Here is a 15,619-nt window from a genome sequence, read left to right as displayed (position 1 = left end):
TGGTGAATATATTTGTAAAAAGTAGGTGTGGGTGCAAAATTCGCTTTATATAATACGACATTGATTGACTGCAGTTTACAACGGCTCCATTTTCAAAATTACTCTCTCACTGTTCTGTCCTTATTAAAATGAAATAATTTTAATTTGACCCCAATCTTCTTAAAAACTTACAATCTCACACCCACTATGGAATAATAAAAGGGCTAATTCGAATATTCACTGAAATAAAAGGATATGTCTCTGTCACAAATCGCATTACCAAATTAAATAATATTCTCGGAATTTGAAGTTTTAAATATTTCTTTTGTCTTTTTTACACAAAGACATTCCCCTAAAATCTCTCTTGATCTTGACTACTTCTACTTCAAACTTCCCTGTTCTTTCCAAACTCTTTGAGAGCACAAATGGGTTGCTGTCTTAGCAAAAAACCTTCTCCTTCCTCTAATGTCACCTCCTCTACTATTATTAGATCCCCAGATCCCATCAAACCCAAGATTGAGCCAATAGAAGAAACAAAACCCAAATCTCAGAAACTGAATCAAGAAGAAGAAGAAGAAGTTCCAAAAAAAGAAGCTTTGATGATAAAACACAGAAGAAGCCATGAAGAGAGATCCAAGAAGACAGAGTCAGATAAAGACTCTCCAGTTTCGTCTCCTGTAGCTGCTGAGAAACCGAACTCTACAACACTTGTTGTGAGGATCTCGAGCTGTACTAAAGAAGAAGTCGATGCTATATTAATACAATGTGGAAAGCTGAGTAGAAGCAACTCTGCTGCTAAAACAAGAAGATACTCTGGTTCAAAGAGAAGTTTTGATTTTGACCAAAACGGCGGCGATGCTGCGGCGGAGGAGGTGGAAGAGGCTGAGAGGCAGACTCACCGGAATCGTCACCGTGGAGTTGAGAGAGTAAACGGTTCGCCACGAGAACGGAGAAGACGAACTCCGAGTAGAGAAAGGGATGATTTTAGAAGGTATCGATCAGGAAGCAGAGAAAGAGGAAACAACGGCGGTGGTAGTAGCAGGCGAGTGAGTAGATCTCCGGCGAAACGATCGGAGTTTCCAAATGTTAACAGCAACAGACCGGGAAAGTTTGTTACGATTCCGGCGACGGATAAGAGCAACAACGTGGAGCTGTCAGTTAAACGAGTTACGGTTAAGAGAAACATAGGAGACGCTTGTAGAATCGCAGCGTCTCCGAGATCAAAGTCTCCGGCAAGAACGGGTCCCTCGCTGAGCCGGAGCAATTCAAGAAAGGCGGAGCAATCCCCGTATAGACGAAACCCATTAGGAGAGATTGATCAAAACTCATCAAGGATCGGATCTTGTAACAACACCAAGAAGACGGCAGAGTCTGTGAAACCTAATCCAAGAACTAGTAGAGCTGCTAGCCCGAGTAGTCGCGCCGCAGCGGTTGTAGAAGTATCGATAGCGAAACCTCCTCAAGTTGTGTTAAAGAGAAGCAGATCGTTGAGGAAATCTCGAGATTTCGATTTGGTATCGAACGAAGATAACAATTACACAGCATTGTTGTTGAAAGATATTCAGAATTTTCATGGGAAGAGTGTTGTTGAAGACAACTCGGTCTCGTTGTTGCCGTTGTGTGTTACTAAAGCTTGTTCCATTGTTGAAGCAGTGGCTGATCTTAACTCTATGGCTACCAACAACTCTGATTCGAGCCGGTTTAGATTTACATTGACGGCTAACAAAGCGGATTTGATGGAACCGAGTTTTGAAAAATATGTGACTCTGAAGAGAGGTGGTTCGTTGGAGGAATCATCAGGCAGCAACAATGTTACATGACTCTTCTTTAGGCAATGACACAAACTCGTGTTGTTGTGGTTTAAGTTTAATAAGGAGACATTGTTGTTTATTTGGTTTGTTGTGTATTCACTTTGCTCATATTTCAATGAATTTTTGTTTTTCTTTTCTTGTTCTGACAATTTTTGGGAGGTTTGATGGTTAAATTGTCCCGTTCGGGTCAGAAATTTCGGTTCGGAAAACAAACTTGCTGAATTATACCAAATAAATTTCGGTTTAGCTTGAGTCCACTTATCAATTTAATAAAGGGTGTGTTGTTTTGAAAAAATAATGTATTTTTTTAGTACATTTACTATTTAAAATAGGGTGTTAGTGTATGGGTGATAGTGTATGGTGTATTGGTGTGTGAAGTCCGGTTGTGTGTGGTGTGTGAGTGTGAGAGAGTGAGAGAGTGAGAGAGTGAGAGAGTGAGAGAGTGTGTGTTGTTGGTGCGAGAGTGAAGAAAAAAATTATTATTTAATATTTTTTTTCTTTTCTTATTTAATCACATCCTCTCTTATTTAGTTTTTCAAATATCTATTTATATAAATTATTTTTTTATTATCTTTCCAGATACAAAATATCTATATTTTTTTCTTTTTAATTTGACATGCATTTTTTATTTTAGTAATTTCAAATATATTTTCATTTCAAAAGTGATATATGTAATGATTTTATACATATGTATTTACAGATATAATTTGTCACATAGAAAAAATTTATGTTTTTTTTTTACAATTTGATATAAATTTTGTTTTATTATTTTAAAATATATATTATATCACAATTGATGTATATTACTGTTCTGTACATATTTATTGTTGGATGGTTTTTAATCCGTACACTGGATTGTTAGATATATAAATTCTAGCAAAATTATCCAGTTATAAACGTTTACATATCAATTCTAACAAAAAAACATGTATAATAACTATCCAGCCATAAACGTGTATAAACCATCTAGCTATAAACATTTACTGATCAAAACAATTCAATGTACGGATTAACAACCATCCAGCAATAATGTGTACAGAACAATCATATACATCAGTTGTGATATAAAAAAAATAAAAATAATAAAATATAATGTATATCAAATTATAAAGAAAAAACATAGATTTTTTTGTATCTGACAAAAATGTTTTAAAAAAAATATATTACCCAATATTTGAATAACTTAACAAGATGACATATATAAAAAAAAGAAAAATAATATTTTCTTTTGTTTTCACTCTCCTCTAACACACACCTACACACACGATTCAGATTTTTTTTCTTCCACAATGGTCCCACGACTCACATCTCTCTCTCACCCATAAGAGCATCATTAGTGGGAGGGTTACTCTTGGACCCCAATCATTGAATAAAAAACCCATTAATGGGTCCAAAGAAGGCCCAATTATTGAATAAAAAACCCATTAATGGGTCCAAAGAAGGCCCAATTATTGAATAAAAAACCCATTAATGGGTCCAAAGAAGAGAGAATCGTTACTATGGGAAGCATATGAAACAACCCCTTAAAAACGCTACGTGGCGTTTTTTCATTGGTTAGCTCGTAAATATAAAAGGTAATTTTTTTTTCTTCGCCATTTTCTTCTTCTTTCTTCCCGACTTTCTCTCTCTTCTCTGTCCAATGAAGCGGCGAGAGAACAAGCGATTGTTCTGAAATCAGAAAAAATCAATGGAACACTACCACCACCAACGCGACGACGGCGATGAAGATCCTTAAAACTTTGGGGGACCACCGCCGGGCAACAATTTCCCCGATGCTCCACCACAACCCCATGGCCTTTACCAGTCACAACCTCCTTTCGATCTTTACGCGCCTCCGCTTTACCGATCGGAACCTCAATTCGAGCCTCACGTTCCTCCGCCTTACTTCGGAGCTCCGGAAACACCGCCTTACTTCGAAGCTCCGGCACCGCCGCCTTACTTTGATGCTCCGGAACCGTCGCCTCCGTTTGGTCATGTGAGCCATGTCGGTCATCACTCTTCCAACGAACCCTACCCGCCGGATCACCACCGTTACGGAGCTCATCCGCCGCTTGATTCGACGCTAGAGAGCCACACTAGTATGTCTAATCATCTCTCTCACTCACACCACGATCCAATTTACTTAACCACTTGGCTCCATGTGTTTGGAATGAGTTATAAGATGAAGAAAGAGGATTACAAGTTGTTATGTTCTCTGTTACTCTAGAATTTAGTTTTGTTGTTTAGGTTGTCAGATCCTATTGTGATATTCATGTTTTCACGGCTTGTGTAGGCTATTATTGATCTGGATGTTTCCATTGATTGAGCATTTTCAAGCTCGCTGATGATATCATAGTTTATTTGTATTTCTTAGTGGTTGTTTGTTGGAAGAGTTTCATGTTAAGAATACCTTGTCCTTGCATCATGTTAAGAAACTGAGTTAATACTATAGCAGAGCAGAGCTAGTAATGGAACAAATTAAGATTAAAAGATTTAAACGTATAAACCATTAATGTTCTTCACTTTATTGATCTCGGAGCATTTCCCTTTGAAGCTGGCCATTTTTGATGTTAAGTTGATTGTTTCCCTGTCTCACAGCCAATACCTTACACCTTTCCACCAAGCGTCCACCTTGTGCTCTCGGGTAATTTGACAGAGATGAATGAACTACACTTCCTCTAAGGCCAAAGTAAAATCTTTGACCCGCACAAAATGCTCTGACCGTGGATCAAACATAGGAATCCTCGAAATTCATAGAAGATGGCATAGGTTGATGGAACTCAAAAGCATTTTGCTGTAATCTTGTTGGTGATTAAATTAGTATAATAACAGTTCTTCTGAGTTTGGTATTCAACGGCCGAATATGTGTAATACAAATTCTAGTTAAGGTAATAATTTATTATCCACTAGGTGCATTTTCTTCATTTTCATAGTTTATGATGTGATACAAATCATTGTATATATATATATATATATATATCGTCACCTTTCTCAATTCATTGTTAAAATGTTTCGAAATGACTATTAAAGTTTTCATTTTCATAGTTTGTAAAATATGTTAAAATATCAATTCATTTTCTTCATTTTCATAGTTTGTAAAATATGTTTAATAATTGTTTTGTCATTTTAGATTATTAAAGTTTGATAATTAATAAACATAAATTAAAAAAAATATTATTTAAATGATTGAGCAACCTTTTTGAATTCTATTGTGGAGAGATGATTTTGCTAAAGTTCTCTTATGATTGCTTTAATTAATTTAATATTAATTATATAATTAATTAATATGTAAGTAAATTAGGAGAGTTACTCTGGTCTAATGGTCCCCAACTCCCCATGACTTATTTTTCTATCTCACAGATGGTCCCACATCTAATTATCACATTGTAAATAGTAAACATACTTAATACTTAACTAGGAGATATCTCGTGTTTAAAGCACGAATCAACGTTTTTTAAAAAATTATAATATAATTAGAAAAATTATTGTTATATTTCTTTTTAAAAATTATTTTGTTTGAGATAATATTTATTTTTAATTGTTCTATAAATCTATATATGTTTTTTTAATACTAATTATTTTAGAATATTATAGTATTTTACTTTTTGATGTATATTATAGTTTTATATTATTTGTTTGTTGTATTTGCATCAATATTTTGTGAAATATGAAGTAGTAATTTTAATATTATAATTGTGAGCAAATAAAATTTATTAATTTATCAACTATCTAAATTTATTTTTACCAACCCGCTAATATAGAAATTAAAACAATCATTTATTTTCATAGATTGAGTAATATATTTTTTACATTAAAAAAAGAGTAATATATCTTCGTTTTTAAAAATTCAAATCACAACATATGCGGAAAAAATTCTGCATATTTATTAATCATAAGTATTATATGAAAATTCCAAACAATTTGTACATAAAATATTAGAAAGATGATAGGAGAATCATAATTTGAAATCTTATAAAATCTTCGAAATCTAGTTATTAAAAATAATTTTGTTGTTACTTGGATATAAAATTTTAGTTTTTGAAATTTTGATTAGTTTATATTTTTTTTTAAAAATATTATTAATTTTCGTCCATAATTTTATTAGAGAGAGAAAATAAGTTTTTTTAACTAATAATTATCTGTATTTTTTAAAAAACGTAAGCTGTTAATTTTTTTTTCATGTACAAATTAGTTTTGATTTGAATATATTTTTTACTTTTCTAGATTTTTTTATTTTTGATCTTCAGTGTTATCTAATTAATTAATCTTAATTCAATTTTTCTAGTGGCAATTGAATGTAATTTTTTACACATTTTAAGGTTAGTTTCATATTTGTACTTCTCAGTTAAATATAGTAGGATATTTTTCTGAAAACGTACTAAAATTACTAATACCTCTTTGATAAACTCTTCTTCATGTTATGACAATTTTGTGGGGGAACATAATTTTTGAGTGGGTTAAACCGGTTTGGTTCGGGTCGATAATCTCTGAATTTCGGTTTAGGCAAAAATTGTCGAATTAAACCGGATAAAATGTTGGTTCGGTTTGATTGTTTCTTTGAGCAATTTCCCTTAAAACCTATACATCTAATTCTAAGGCAAAAAAACACAGCCGAGGAGTTCTCTGAAAGCAGTGAGAAGGTTTTTTTTAGGGCTTTACGAATCAGAAAGCTCTGCTAAGCAACTGGGTTTTGATTTAGAAGCAGTAAAGGTTAGAGCTTTTTTTCTATCTTTCGTCTTCCTCATTTTCGAATACTTTGGAACCCTTCGATGTAATAATTCCCAGGAACCAGAACCAATTTTATACTTGGTTCTTCTCTGATTTGGGTCGAATTACGCTGGGTTGATCTCTTGTTTCTCTTAATTCTGGGTTCATGTCAAGTTTGGTGATAAAATCTGTAGAGCTATGTTTGTTATCTATAATGCCCACCAACTGTTCGATGAAATTCCTAGTCTAATATTTTAGAAACCCTTTCAGGTCATATTGTTCTCTGGACTGTTAGTATGGCGACAGCTACTGGACTCGAGTCTCTTGTTGATCGTAAGTTGCCCTTTTTTTTTTTTTCTTCCATCAAGCAACATTCTAGATTGGTTTAGTGATGCGTTATTGCATGAATTGTATAAAAATCTTATCTTTTGGTTGGTGTTGCAGAGTATATATCGGTGATTACAAATGATGGACGCAACATTGTGGTATGTTTATTTTCTCTTCTTGTGTGTTGTATCGAAATATATAAGCAAAGAGAGCAATGCGGATGTTTAAATTTTCAGGGATATCTTAAAGGTTTTGACCAAGCTACAAATATAATCCTTGATGAATCTCATGAGCGTGTGTTTTCCACAAAGGTTAGGCTTCTGGTTTCTGTTTTAAAGTACCAAATTGAATGGCTGCAAATACTAGTTTCTGCAAGTTTTTTTTTATTATGACCTTGTTCACCCCAATGTTTAATGGCTTGGATCTTTTAAGTGGCTACATCTAATCTAACCGTGGAGTCATTTTCATGAGGTTTCTATTGATGTTGCAGAGCTCTTGATATCTCCATATTGTGTCTTTAGTGATCGCATTAGAATTAGAACAAACGAGATGCAAGCTCACTAGGATGCTAATTTAACTTGTATTCATTGTCAGAGCATTTTTCTTTGTCTGGACGTTTAAATTGGTAGTACTTTCTTGCTAATAATGTACATTGAGTCATTGCTTGGTTTATTTTGTGTTGTGCCATCTATTGAGGTACAAACATAGTCTAACATTTAAGATTGGCTGATCACTATAGTACTTTGAGTAGTGAGACGTGAGAGTGGATAAATAAATAATTGGCCTCTGAATGAAAGAATTTATATCAGATACCGTGGATATATTTACTACATGGTGCATACACTGAAATAGATTTAGTACTATTAATTTATCAAATGTTATATGATTGAAATGAAGAGATTGTGATTGCATTTAACTAAAGCTTTAGATACTTCTATGTGAGTCAAATCTTTACTGGCAGTGTGTAATTATGCATAATTTACTTTTGTTTACATAAAGATGCTTAAAGGTACAATTCCTTTCTGTTTTCTTGTGTGCACAAGAGTGTGTCCATGTCAATACTCGATTAGGCCAATGTTATTGGAAGGGATTAGTATTCGTCAGGGCCCATCCATGGATCTTTTTGGCTTGGATATAGAGATGCTTCTGTTAAAATGATGGATACTTGGAGAAAACTCTTTTGGTTATACCTTATATGTTGTTTGGGTCTAAAACATGTTGCATCTTTAGTTTCTTATTATTGACTTCCATTAGTGTCTGGTGGATTCAAAATATGAACAAAGTCGCTTTTAAACCACCCTTAAGTTTTTCACTTAGCATCGAGACCTCTTACTATATTTTTCACACACACTCTCTCTGTCTCTTCAGGGTAAGATCTTTTGATGTGTTAGTGGTTTACTTGTCTTGATATTTCAGGAAGGGGTACAACAGCATGTGTTGGGTTTGTTCATTATCAGAGGCGACAACATGTAAATCTCATCCTCGTATTTTTCTTTTTCTTTCTTGGCCAAGCATAGGAAATATTCTAACACTGCAATTGTTTTTATTTTATTTTATCAGAGGTGTTATTGGGGAGCTGGACGAGGAGCTTGATGCAAGTCTGGACTTATCAAACCTGAGAGCTCATCCTTTGAAACCCGTCGTGCATTGATTGAAAACTAGTCATGGTGAGAAAGCCTAAAACAAAGAGAAGATTTGATTGTAAACAATTTGGATAGCTTGTTTTTGATGTCATGTCTGGGGAGTTGTCTGTTTTTGTGTATCATAAGGACAAAGGCTATATGATATTTCTATTTCTAACGTTTTCGTCTTGAAAGATCTCTTGTTTGCTTTGAAATTTCTATGTAGTAAGTGAAACCAGATGCTATCGGATTCAAGGTCGAAGTAAAGTTGTACGCTGAAACTAAATTGGAACCTTATCGCTTGTCACATACAAACTCCATAAAAACGTTATATGTCGGTTATTCATTCGATGTGAAGTAAACATCCCACTCGTCGGCTTGGTTTCATGACATGAGGTATGTCATCGTCCCATCATGAAATCGAAGAACACATCCTACACCACTTGTGTAATCAGAAGGATCCATCTGAACATGTCCAAACCAAACAAGGCTCCTCTAGACTTATTATTCCTCATGTAAGATGTAAGGTTGTATGTGACACAAAGATATGTTTAAAATTTAAATATAGGCAATTGTCACGTTTTTGTAGTGTAGCTCTTAAGAAGCTTCTGAATCTGATTCCAAACTTTTAAGCGAGGTTAAAAATCCAACGAAATATACGAACAACCTTTCAAATACGCAATAAAGGACCAATTGGAAATAGTTTTTGATATGACGAGCAGAAGAATAGTCTTCTAGAAATATTCGTTGAAATGTTCTGATTTATACCCGTCAAGAAAAAAATAAAAATCAATAAGATGGATTCCTTTCTCTATCACAAGATTAATTGTTTTGTTAGTCTCCATTATAACAACCTTTATCAATGAATTTTAAAATTTAATCAAAAAATTAATAATAATTGTTCGGAAGAAAATCTAGTGGCATGTTAGGAAATTAAATAAATAAAAAGAACCGTGACGGAATGCATGAGAACACTGCTGCATTTAGTCAAGGAAGATTAGGTCAACAAAAATTGATATCTTACTTTACAACATACTCAGAAATCAGAATCAAGGTATCCGATCTAATTATCAAAAGCACTAATTTTAAAAACTGTTTGATCAAACGTAGATGTGTGATTTTGTTTTGTTGACTAAGAGATACAACTAAGAAAATTATATTATATATAAAAACATATTTCGAGAATATAAAGATGATATTGAGTAGAAACTGTATAGATGAAAGAACATCTTAACGTTAAAACCAAATTTTTTTTATTTTTTTTAGATACTAACAAAACAACAAAAAGGCATAAAGAGCAAAAGAGATTAGGAAAAATAAAATAATCATTTGAAAAGGAACAATATCTATGATGACTATATTTTTGTCATTATTTGATGACGTATGAATTGTTTTCTTGAAAGCCGTTATATTTTTTTTTCATCTACATTACACGTATACAAGTTCACCTACTAAGATTTTTTTATTTATTTGATGGATTCACATCAATTTCAATTTCCATAAAAGACCGCTGCCTCAACACACACGCAAATGCACATTACAGGTGTGACATGCTGTATGGAAACGAGTCTTCTCGTTTTTCATAATATCTCAATATAAACAAAATTAAAACCTTACATAAGTTAAATAGACTAGAATTGGATCCGTGCTAGAGCACATGTTAATATTTCTTTTATTTATTTTGTAATTTTTATTTAAAGTGTTATATATATATATATGATTATTTTATTTGTTTAAAATTATTTTTTTTACTCAAACAATATGCCATGAAATCATATGTTGAATATAACTTATGAAAATAACATCTATTTTGTAAGATCTATTCTAGTAGATTTAGATTTTGACCCGTGGTAAACTGCAGTTTAAGTTATTTGATAAAAACATTAATTTCTGTTTATTAATTTTATTTGATTTGTTTAGTTCTTAAAATTATATATTGTATTTTGATTGTTAATTATATGACTTAACCTACACTATACCGCATATTAATTATTTTGTTACAGTATTAATTAATCGATTTAATTAGATACATCTATTAATCTAATATTTATATTTTTAACAAAATAATGAGATGATATTTTATCCATGTAGCACCGAATTAATGATAATTTTAAGTTTCTATTAATATCTACTCAAATATGTATAGTCATATAACCCGTTGTGTGATATGTTAATTTGTTGTACACCACAGAAAAAACTTCATAAAAATCTAAATATATTTTTAAAATTTAAAATGTTTTAATAAAGTTTCTTTTTTCTATAGAAATTGAACTACTTATAATATTTGAACTTCTTATAAAGTTTAAATATTATTAATATCTTAAACAGTTATAAAAATTAAATGTTTTAATAATTGAAATATTAATAATCTTTAAAGTCTTTAAAAAGTTCACAAAATAATGAGATGATATTTTACCCATGTAGCACCGAATTAATGACATTTTAATTTTCTATTAATATCAACTCAAACATGTCCTGCCATATAACCCGTCATGTGATATTTTAATTCGTATATATTATTAAAATTTAAAATGTTTGAGTAATTTTTATTATTTTAGAAATTGAAATACTTACAATATTTGAACTTCTGGTAAAGTTTAAATATTATTCATATCTTAAAATTTTTATAAAAAGATAATTTTTTAATAATTTAAATATTAATAATCTTTAAAATTTTTAAAAAGTTATACATTTGAATTTTTAAAGTTATTAAAAGTTGAAATTTTTTAAAATAAAGAACCATAATAAAATGCATCAAAATTTTAATTTCAATGCCTGATAAATTAAGGTTTCTGCTCGTTCGTATTCATAATCATTTTGGTCTCTTTTTTATTAATATGACTTTGAATCTTTGTCTAGTTTTCTTAGGTGATGTAGGGCATTTTGTATATTTTTTTTATTCATCAGTTGAGCAATATATATCTGTTTTAAAAAATTAAAATTACATCATATGCAGAAAAAATCATAAATTTTATTAACTAAATATATTAGATAAAAAATGAAAATAATTTAAATATAAAATAAAATAAATGTGAAATAAGAATCACATATTTTTGTTTTAATTAGGTTGAGAGATTTCCTTATCTTTTAAATGTTACCTATAATTGATTTATATGTTACTATAATTAATTAAATCCATACTATCCTTACTTATCAAAAATCAGAGTAACCCGTATATTATAATACATCTATATCATAAGTTTATAATAAAAAATCATAAATATATCTATTATATAGTTTATAAAAAATGTAATGTACTTCGGTTTTATTATATAGGGGATAAGTCTCTCCCCCTTTGAAAAGTTCTTCCTTATTGACTTTCAAAACCCAAACGTCCTTATATTTAATTTCCCTAACCCCTAAATTAAATAATATCAGCAAACGAAACTCCTTCTTCTTTGGTGTCATCAAGAATGTCCCAGCACCAAAAAATCTATCCGGACCACGACCCAGAAGCCCCAACGGCACGTCCAACGGCTCCTTTGGTTCCTCGTGGTTCATCAAGATCAGAACAAGGAGACCGTTCCAAAGACCCTTTGAACCAAGGGCCACAACGGTTCGTGCCTTTGCCTCCTCCAAAGAAGAGAGGATCAAGAAGCTGTTGTTGTAGATGCTTTTGCTACACGTTTTGCTTTCTCTTGCTACTTGTTGTTGTTGTAGGCGCGACGATTGGTATACTCTACCTTGTCTTTAAACCGAAGCTACCGGATTACTCTATTGACCGGTTACAGCTCACGCGTTTTGCACTTAACCAAGACTCGAGTTTGACTACGGCTTTTAACGTGACAATAACCGCTAAGAATCCGAATGAGAAGATTGGGATTTACTATGAAGATGGGAGCAAGATTACTGTGTGGTACTTGGAACATCAACTAAGCAATGGTACGTCGATTTTGGTTTACTCCGGTTTGTTTTCTTTCGGTTTCTAAAGGTTAAGGCTTCAAAATCTCAGTTCAAACTGGTTTATTTCGGTTTCTTTTCCTGAACCAAATATTTTGGTTAGAGTCGGATTATATTGGTTTATCCGGATTGAACAGCTCAAAACTAAATGAATTTATTTATGTTAGCTGGTTTTCTTGTTTGATTATAGTTGGTTTACAGCATACCAAATGAAACTCGGATCTTCTTCTAGATTTTAAATTAACTGAACTTTTGTGATTTTTTTTTATAGGGTCGTTGCCAAAATTTTACCAAGGCCATGAAAATACGACAGTGATATACGTAGAAATGACTGGCCAAACTCAGAATGCATTGGGTTTAAGGACAACATTAGAAGAGCAACAACAAAGAACCGGGAACATACCATTGAGAATTAGAGTTAACCAACCGGTTCGGGTTAAATTTGGGAAGTTAAAGCTCTTCGAGGTGAGGTTCTTGGTCCGATGTGGTGTATTTGTTGATAGCTTGGCAACAAATAATGTTATTAAGATTCAAAGTAGTAGCTGCAAATTTAGACTCAGGTTATAAATCAGTTTTGAGGAGATTTTGTCAGATATATATAGTCACATAGTTCTCCTCTAAACTACATTATTATGTCTCATATTCTGATACCTTTGTTGTATAATAAATTACTTATTTTTGTTACACATAGTTTTCTTTTTTGTTAAATCTAAATTCTCAAGTTGTTACAGATAGTTGTTTGGTAAAAATTGGTTTATTTACGTTGTTTCATAAGAGGTACCGCTAAAGCTAAATGCTATTGTGGAGTGGGACTTAAATTTCATACTAATCATCCATAATTCATACCATATGGCCTATCTTGATGGTCTTCATCAGTTCAATATTTATTATAATATGCATGTAATTATGTTCAAAATCAATCCTTCACTCAGTATACGTAATCAATCAATCCACATAAAGTTGTTCGAATTTGTCAGAATCCAAGCCGGATTGATTAATCAAGGCTAATTTTAGGTAACTGAAAAGTTTCTCCAAACCTAATTAACCCCAAGAGAATCATAAATAACCATTTTAAACATTTCGATCAGAAGCCATGTTCTAAGATTCAACAACAGACCGGTAAACCAGCGACCAAAACACAAATGAGTTTGGTGATATTAGGTTTTCCACGTACGTATTTGGCCTGTATAGGTTCTTGTGGAGCTTTGCACCGTGAATTTTCAGATTTCGTAAAGTATTGCACCAAAGTTTTACAAGACAAAATATCATCTTGGCCAGACACACTGGTTTCAAGGAAATGTAGGACATATTGAAAGTTGACTAGAATCTTACTTTATGAAATCTCGTTCATATTTTATGAAAAGTCATGCATCCTACAACAAGCGTGAGCTACACAAAGACATTTTCTATTAACTTTAGGTACATACCATCAATGCCATGAACATAGATATGGTAACAATCCTCAGTCTCAGCAGAAAAGGTCATCTCTTGAATTCCTTCTGTCGTAGGATCAAATGGTGAGGTGTATGAGATTACTAGTCGTTCAACGTTTAATTAAGATTTTTTTTTTTTTTTGACAGTTTAATTAAGATTTTTTTTAAATATTTTAGGCAATTTTTTCCTTTGGCTTTTTTGGTGTTTATTTCAATAGATGTTTTTTACTTTTCTGAATTTTCTATTTTCAAAGTAGTTTTTTTTTCTATCTGAGGTTTATCTATATAGAGAAGTCCCAACTCCCAAGTCTTGTTGTAAGAATGAGCATTGACAAGCCACACCATCAAATCTTCAGGAAAGTACTTTGTGTGGATAGTGTTATCAAAGAAGATCAATATGGCTGGTTGTGTTTTTGTAAATGTTTTTTAAAATATTATTTACGAAAGACGAGGTGAGATACTATATTTTACAAACTTTATAGTACACTACACCAAATAGAATAATTAGTGTTTTTTTCTTCTTCTTATTTAATTAGAATACCAAAGTTTTGAGAATAAGCTTCTCACCTTTTTCCCTTTTTTACTCAAATTGTAGTATTGAATTTGTTAGTAGCTATATAATATAAAACACGCTTATCACGTGGATACTCTCTCAGTATAAATAGAAAATCCAAATAAAAAAATGTCCTAATAAAATTTAACACATCATAAATTAGTGATTTAATAATCCAGAAAATTCTTTTCGGATCCAATAAAGTTATTAAAATACCCAAATGAAGTAGATGCCTAAAGAGCTTGTTAATCAATCCTTTTCCTTAAGATTTTTGCTTGCTCATATTGAATATAGGCACAAATATTTGGATCTTTTATAAAACTTAAGTCTTGACATAAAATTTTGTTTTCTACTTTAAGTTTTTTCAATGCTAAATTCTCACATTGAAGCTCTAAATATTGTTGTCTTTGTTCAATTGTCTTCTTAAGTTGCTCCAAAAGTTGTTTATTCCCTTTTTTTAAAGTCTTGATAATATTTGATGTTCGATTATCGTTTTTTCTTTTTAGTTTTAATTTTTTCACCCCACTTGATAGTTGAGATGAAGATCCGCCATTTCTGTCATTTTATTCATCTAAATTTAGAGCAAATGAAAACAAACCTGGAAACAATGGTGTAACGGAATCAGGGGTAAGATTTTTTGACTCTGAAGATATTGGTATCTTTCTAGCGGGGGTGACACCATCTTTAAACTTTTAAAAGTCTTTAATAATGTTCCATACATGATCAAATTTCCAACCAGATTTGAATCTTGAATCTTGCATCAACATTTCTTTCGCTTGATTGAACTACATATAATTTTAAAATAAAAAAAAAACTTTATAGTCAAACAACAATAAATAATTGAAAAATCATATAAAGTACTCACAATATCATCACTTGAAGCACCACTTTGACGTTTGTTTTCACATTGTCTGATGCATGCATTTAGTTTTTTTTGTTGCTCTCTCAATATTTTGAAATCGACATTGGAGAGATTTTTTTGAACGTTCACTCCAAGTTGCAGTTTTTCCGTTTTCGAAAGCTTTCACCACACGATCCCAAAAATGATCAGATGATTGGTAATGATCCATGACTGGATCTTGAGAAATTTCTAGATAGACTTGACATAAAAACTTATCTTCTTCTTTAGAATATCCAGAAGAACGAGACATTCTATTGTTAAGAAAATAAGAGAAGTTGAAGATATGTCTATTAAATTTTGGAATGATTGAATGGAAAAAGAAAAAAATGAAAGATGTTATTTATAGATGAATTGATAGTAAGATTCTCACGTTTCTCAATCAACTATCAGACAAACTAACAATTAAA

The 15,619-nt window shown here is 31.7% G+C and overlaps 3 protein-coding genes and 2 long non-coding RNA genes across 6 annotated transcripts; 4 read left to right on the top strand and 1 right to left on the bottom strand.

Annotated features, from left to right (window-relative positions):
• On the top strand, positions 327-1,923 carry LOC104701168 (uncharacterized protein At1g65710-like). Its single transcript, XM_010416813.2, has one exon. It carries the CDS (start codon positions 405-407, stop codon positions 1,797-1,799), a length of 1,395 nt encoding a protein of 464 aa, XP_010415115.1. The 5' UTR covers positions 327-404; the 3' UTR covers positions 1,800-1,923.
• On the top strand, positions 3,409-4,673 carry LOC104701167. Its single transcript, XR_753768.2, has 2 exons — positions 3,409-3,868; positions 4,368-4,673. It is a non-coding gene; the product is annotated as an uncharacterized LOC104701167 (long non-coding RNA).
• Positions 6,359-8,720, top strand: LOC109124766 (sm-like protein LSM8). 2 transcript variants are annotated; one of them, XM_010416812.2, is made up of 6 exons: positions 6,359-6,479; positions 6,747-6,809; positions 6,921-6,961; positions 7,040-7,070; positions 8,218-8,272; positions 8,364-8,720. In XM_010416812.2, the coding sequence occupies exons 2-6, from the start codon at positions 6,773-6,775 to the stop codon at positions 8,452-8,454; spliced, it is 255 nt and encodes an 84-aa protein (XP_010415114.1). In that variant the 5' UTR covers positions 6,359-6,479; positions 6,747-6,772; the 3' UTR covers positions 8,455-8,720. The 2 variants fall into 2 exon arrangements, with proteins under 2 accessions (XP_010415114.1, XP_010415113.1); XM_010416811.2 differs by having other exon boundaries at positions 7,040-7,114; positions 8,220-8,272.
• LOC104701164 (NDR1/HIN1-Like protein 3-like) lies at positions 11,758-13,086 on the top strand. Its single transcript, XM_010416810.2, has 2 exons — positions 11,758-12,307; positions 12,597-13,086. Exons 1-2 carry the CDS (start codon positions 11,839-11,841, stop codon positions 12,890-12,892), a joined length of 765 nt encoding a protein of 254 aa, XP_010415112.1. The 5' UTR covers positions 11,758-11,838; the 3' UTR covers positions 12,893-13,086.
• Positions 13,705-15,619, bottom strand: LOC104704619. Its single transcript, XR_002032631.1, has 3 exons — positions 15,177-15,619; positions 14,910-15,096; positions 13,705-13,824 (listed from the first exon to the last, which is right to left on the bottom strand). It is a non-coding gene; the product is annotated as an uncharacterized LOC104704619 (long non-coding RNA).

The sequence above is a fragment of the Camelina sativa genome, chromosome 7 (assembly GCF_000633955.1).
Source record: "Camelina sativa cultivar DH55 chromosome 7, Cs, whole genome shotgun sequence".
Taxonomy (NCBI): Eukaryota; Viridiplantae; Streptophyta; class Magnoliopsida; order Brassicales; family Brassicaceae; genus Camelina; species Camelina sativa.
Note: the sequence above shows the minus strand (reverse complement) of the source record. Positions and strands in the feature narration are given on the sequence as shown.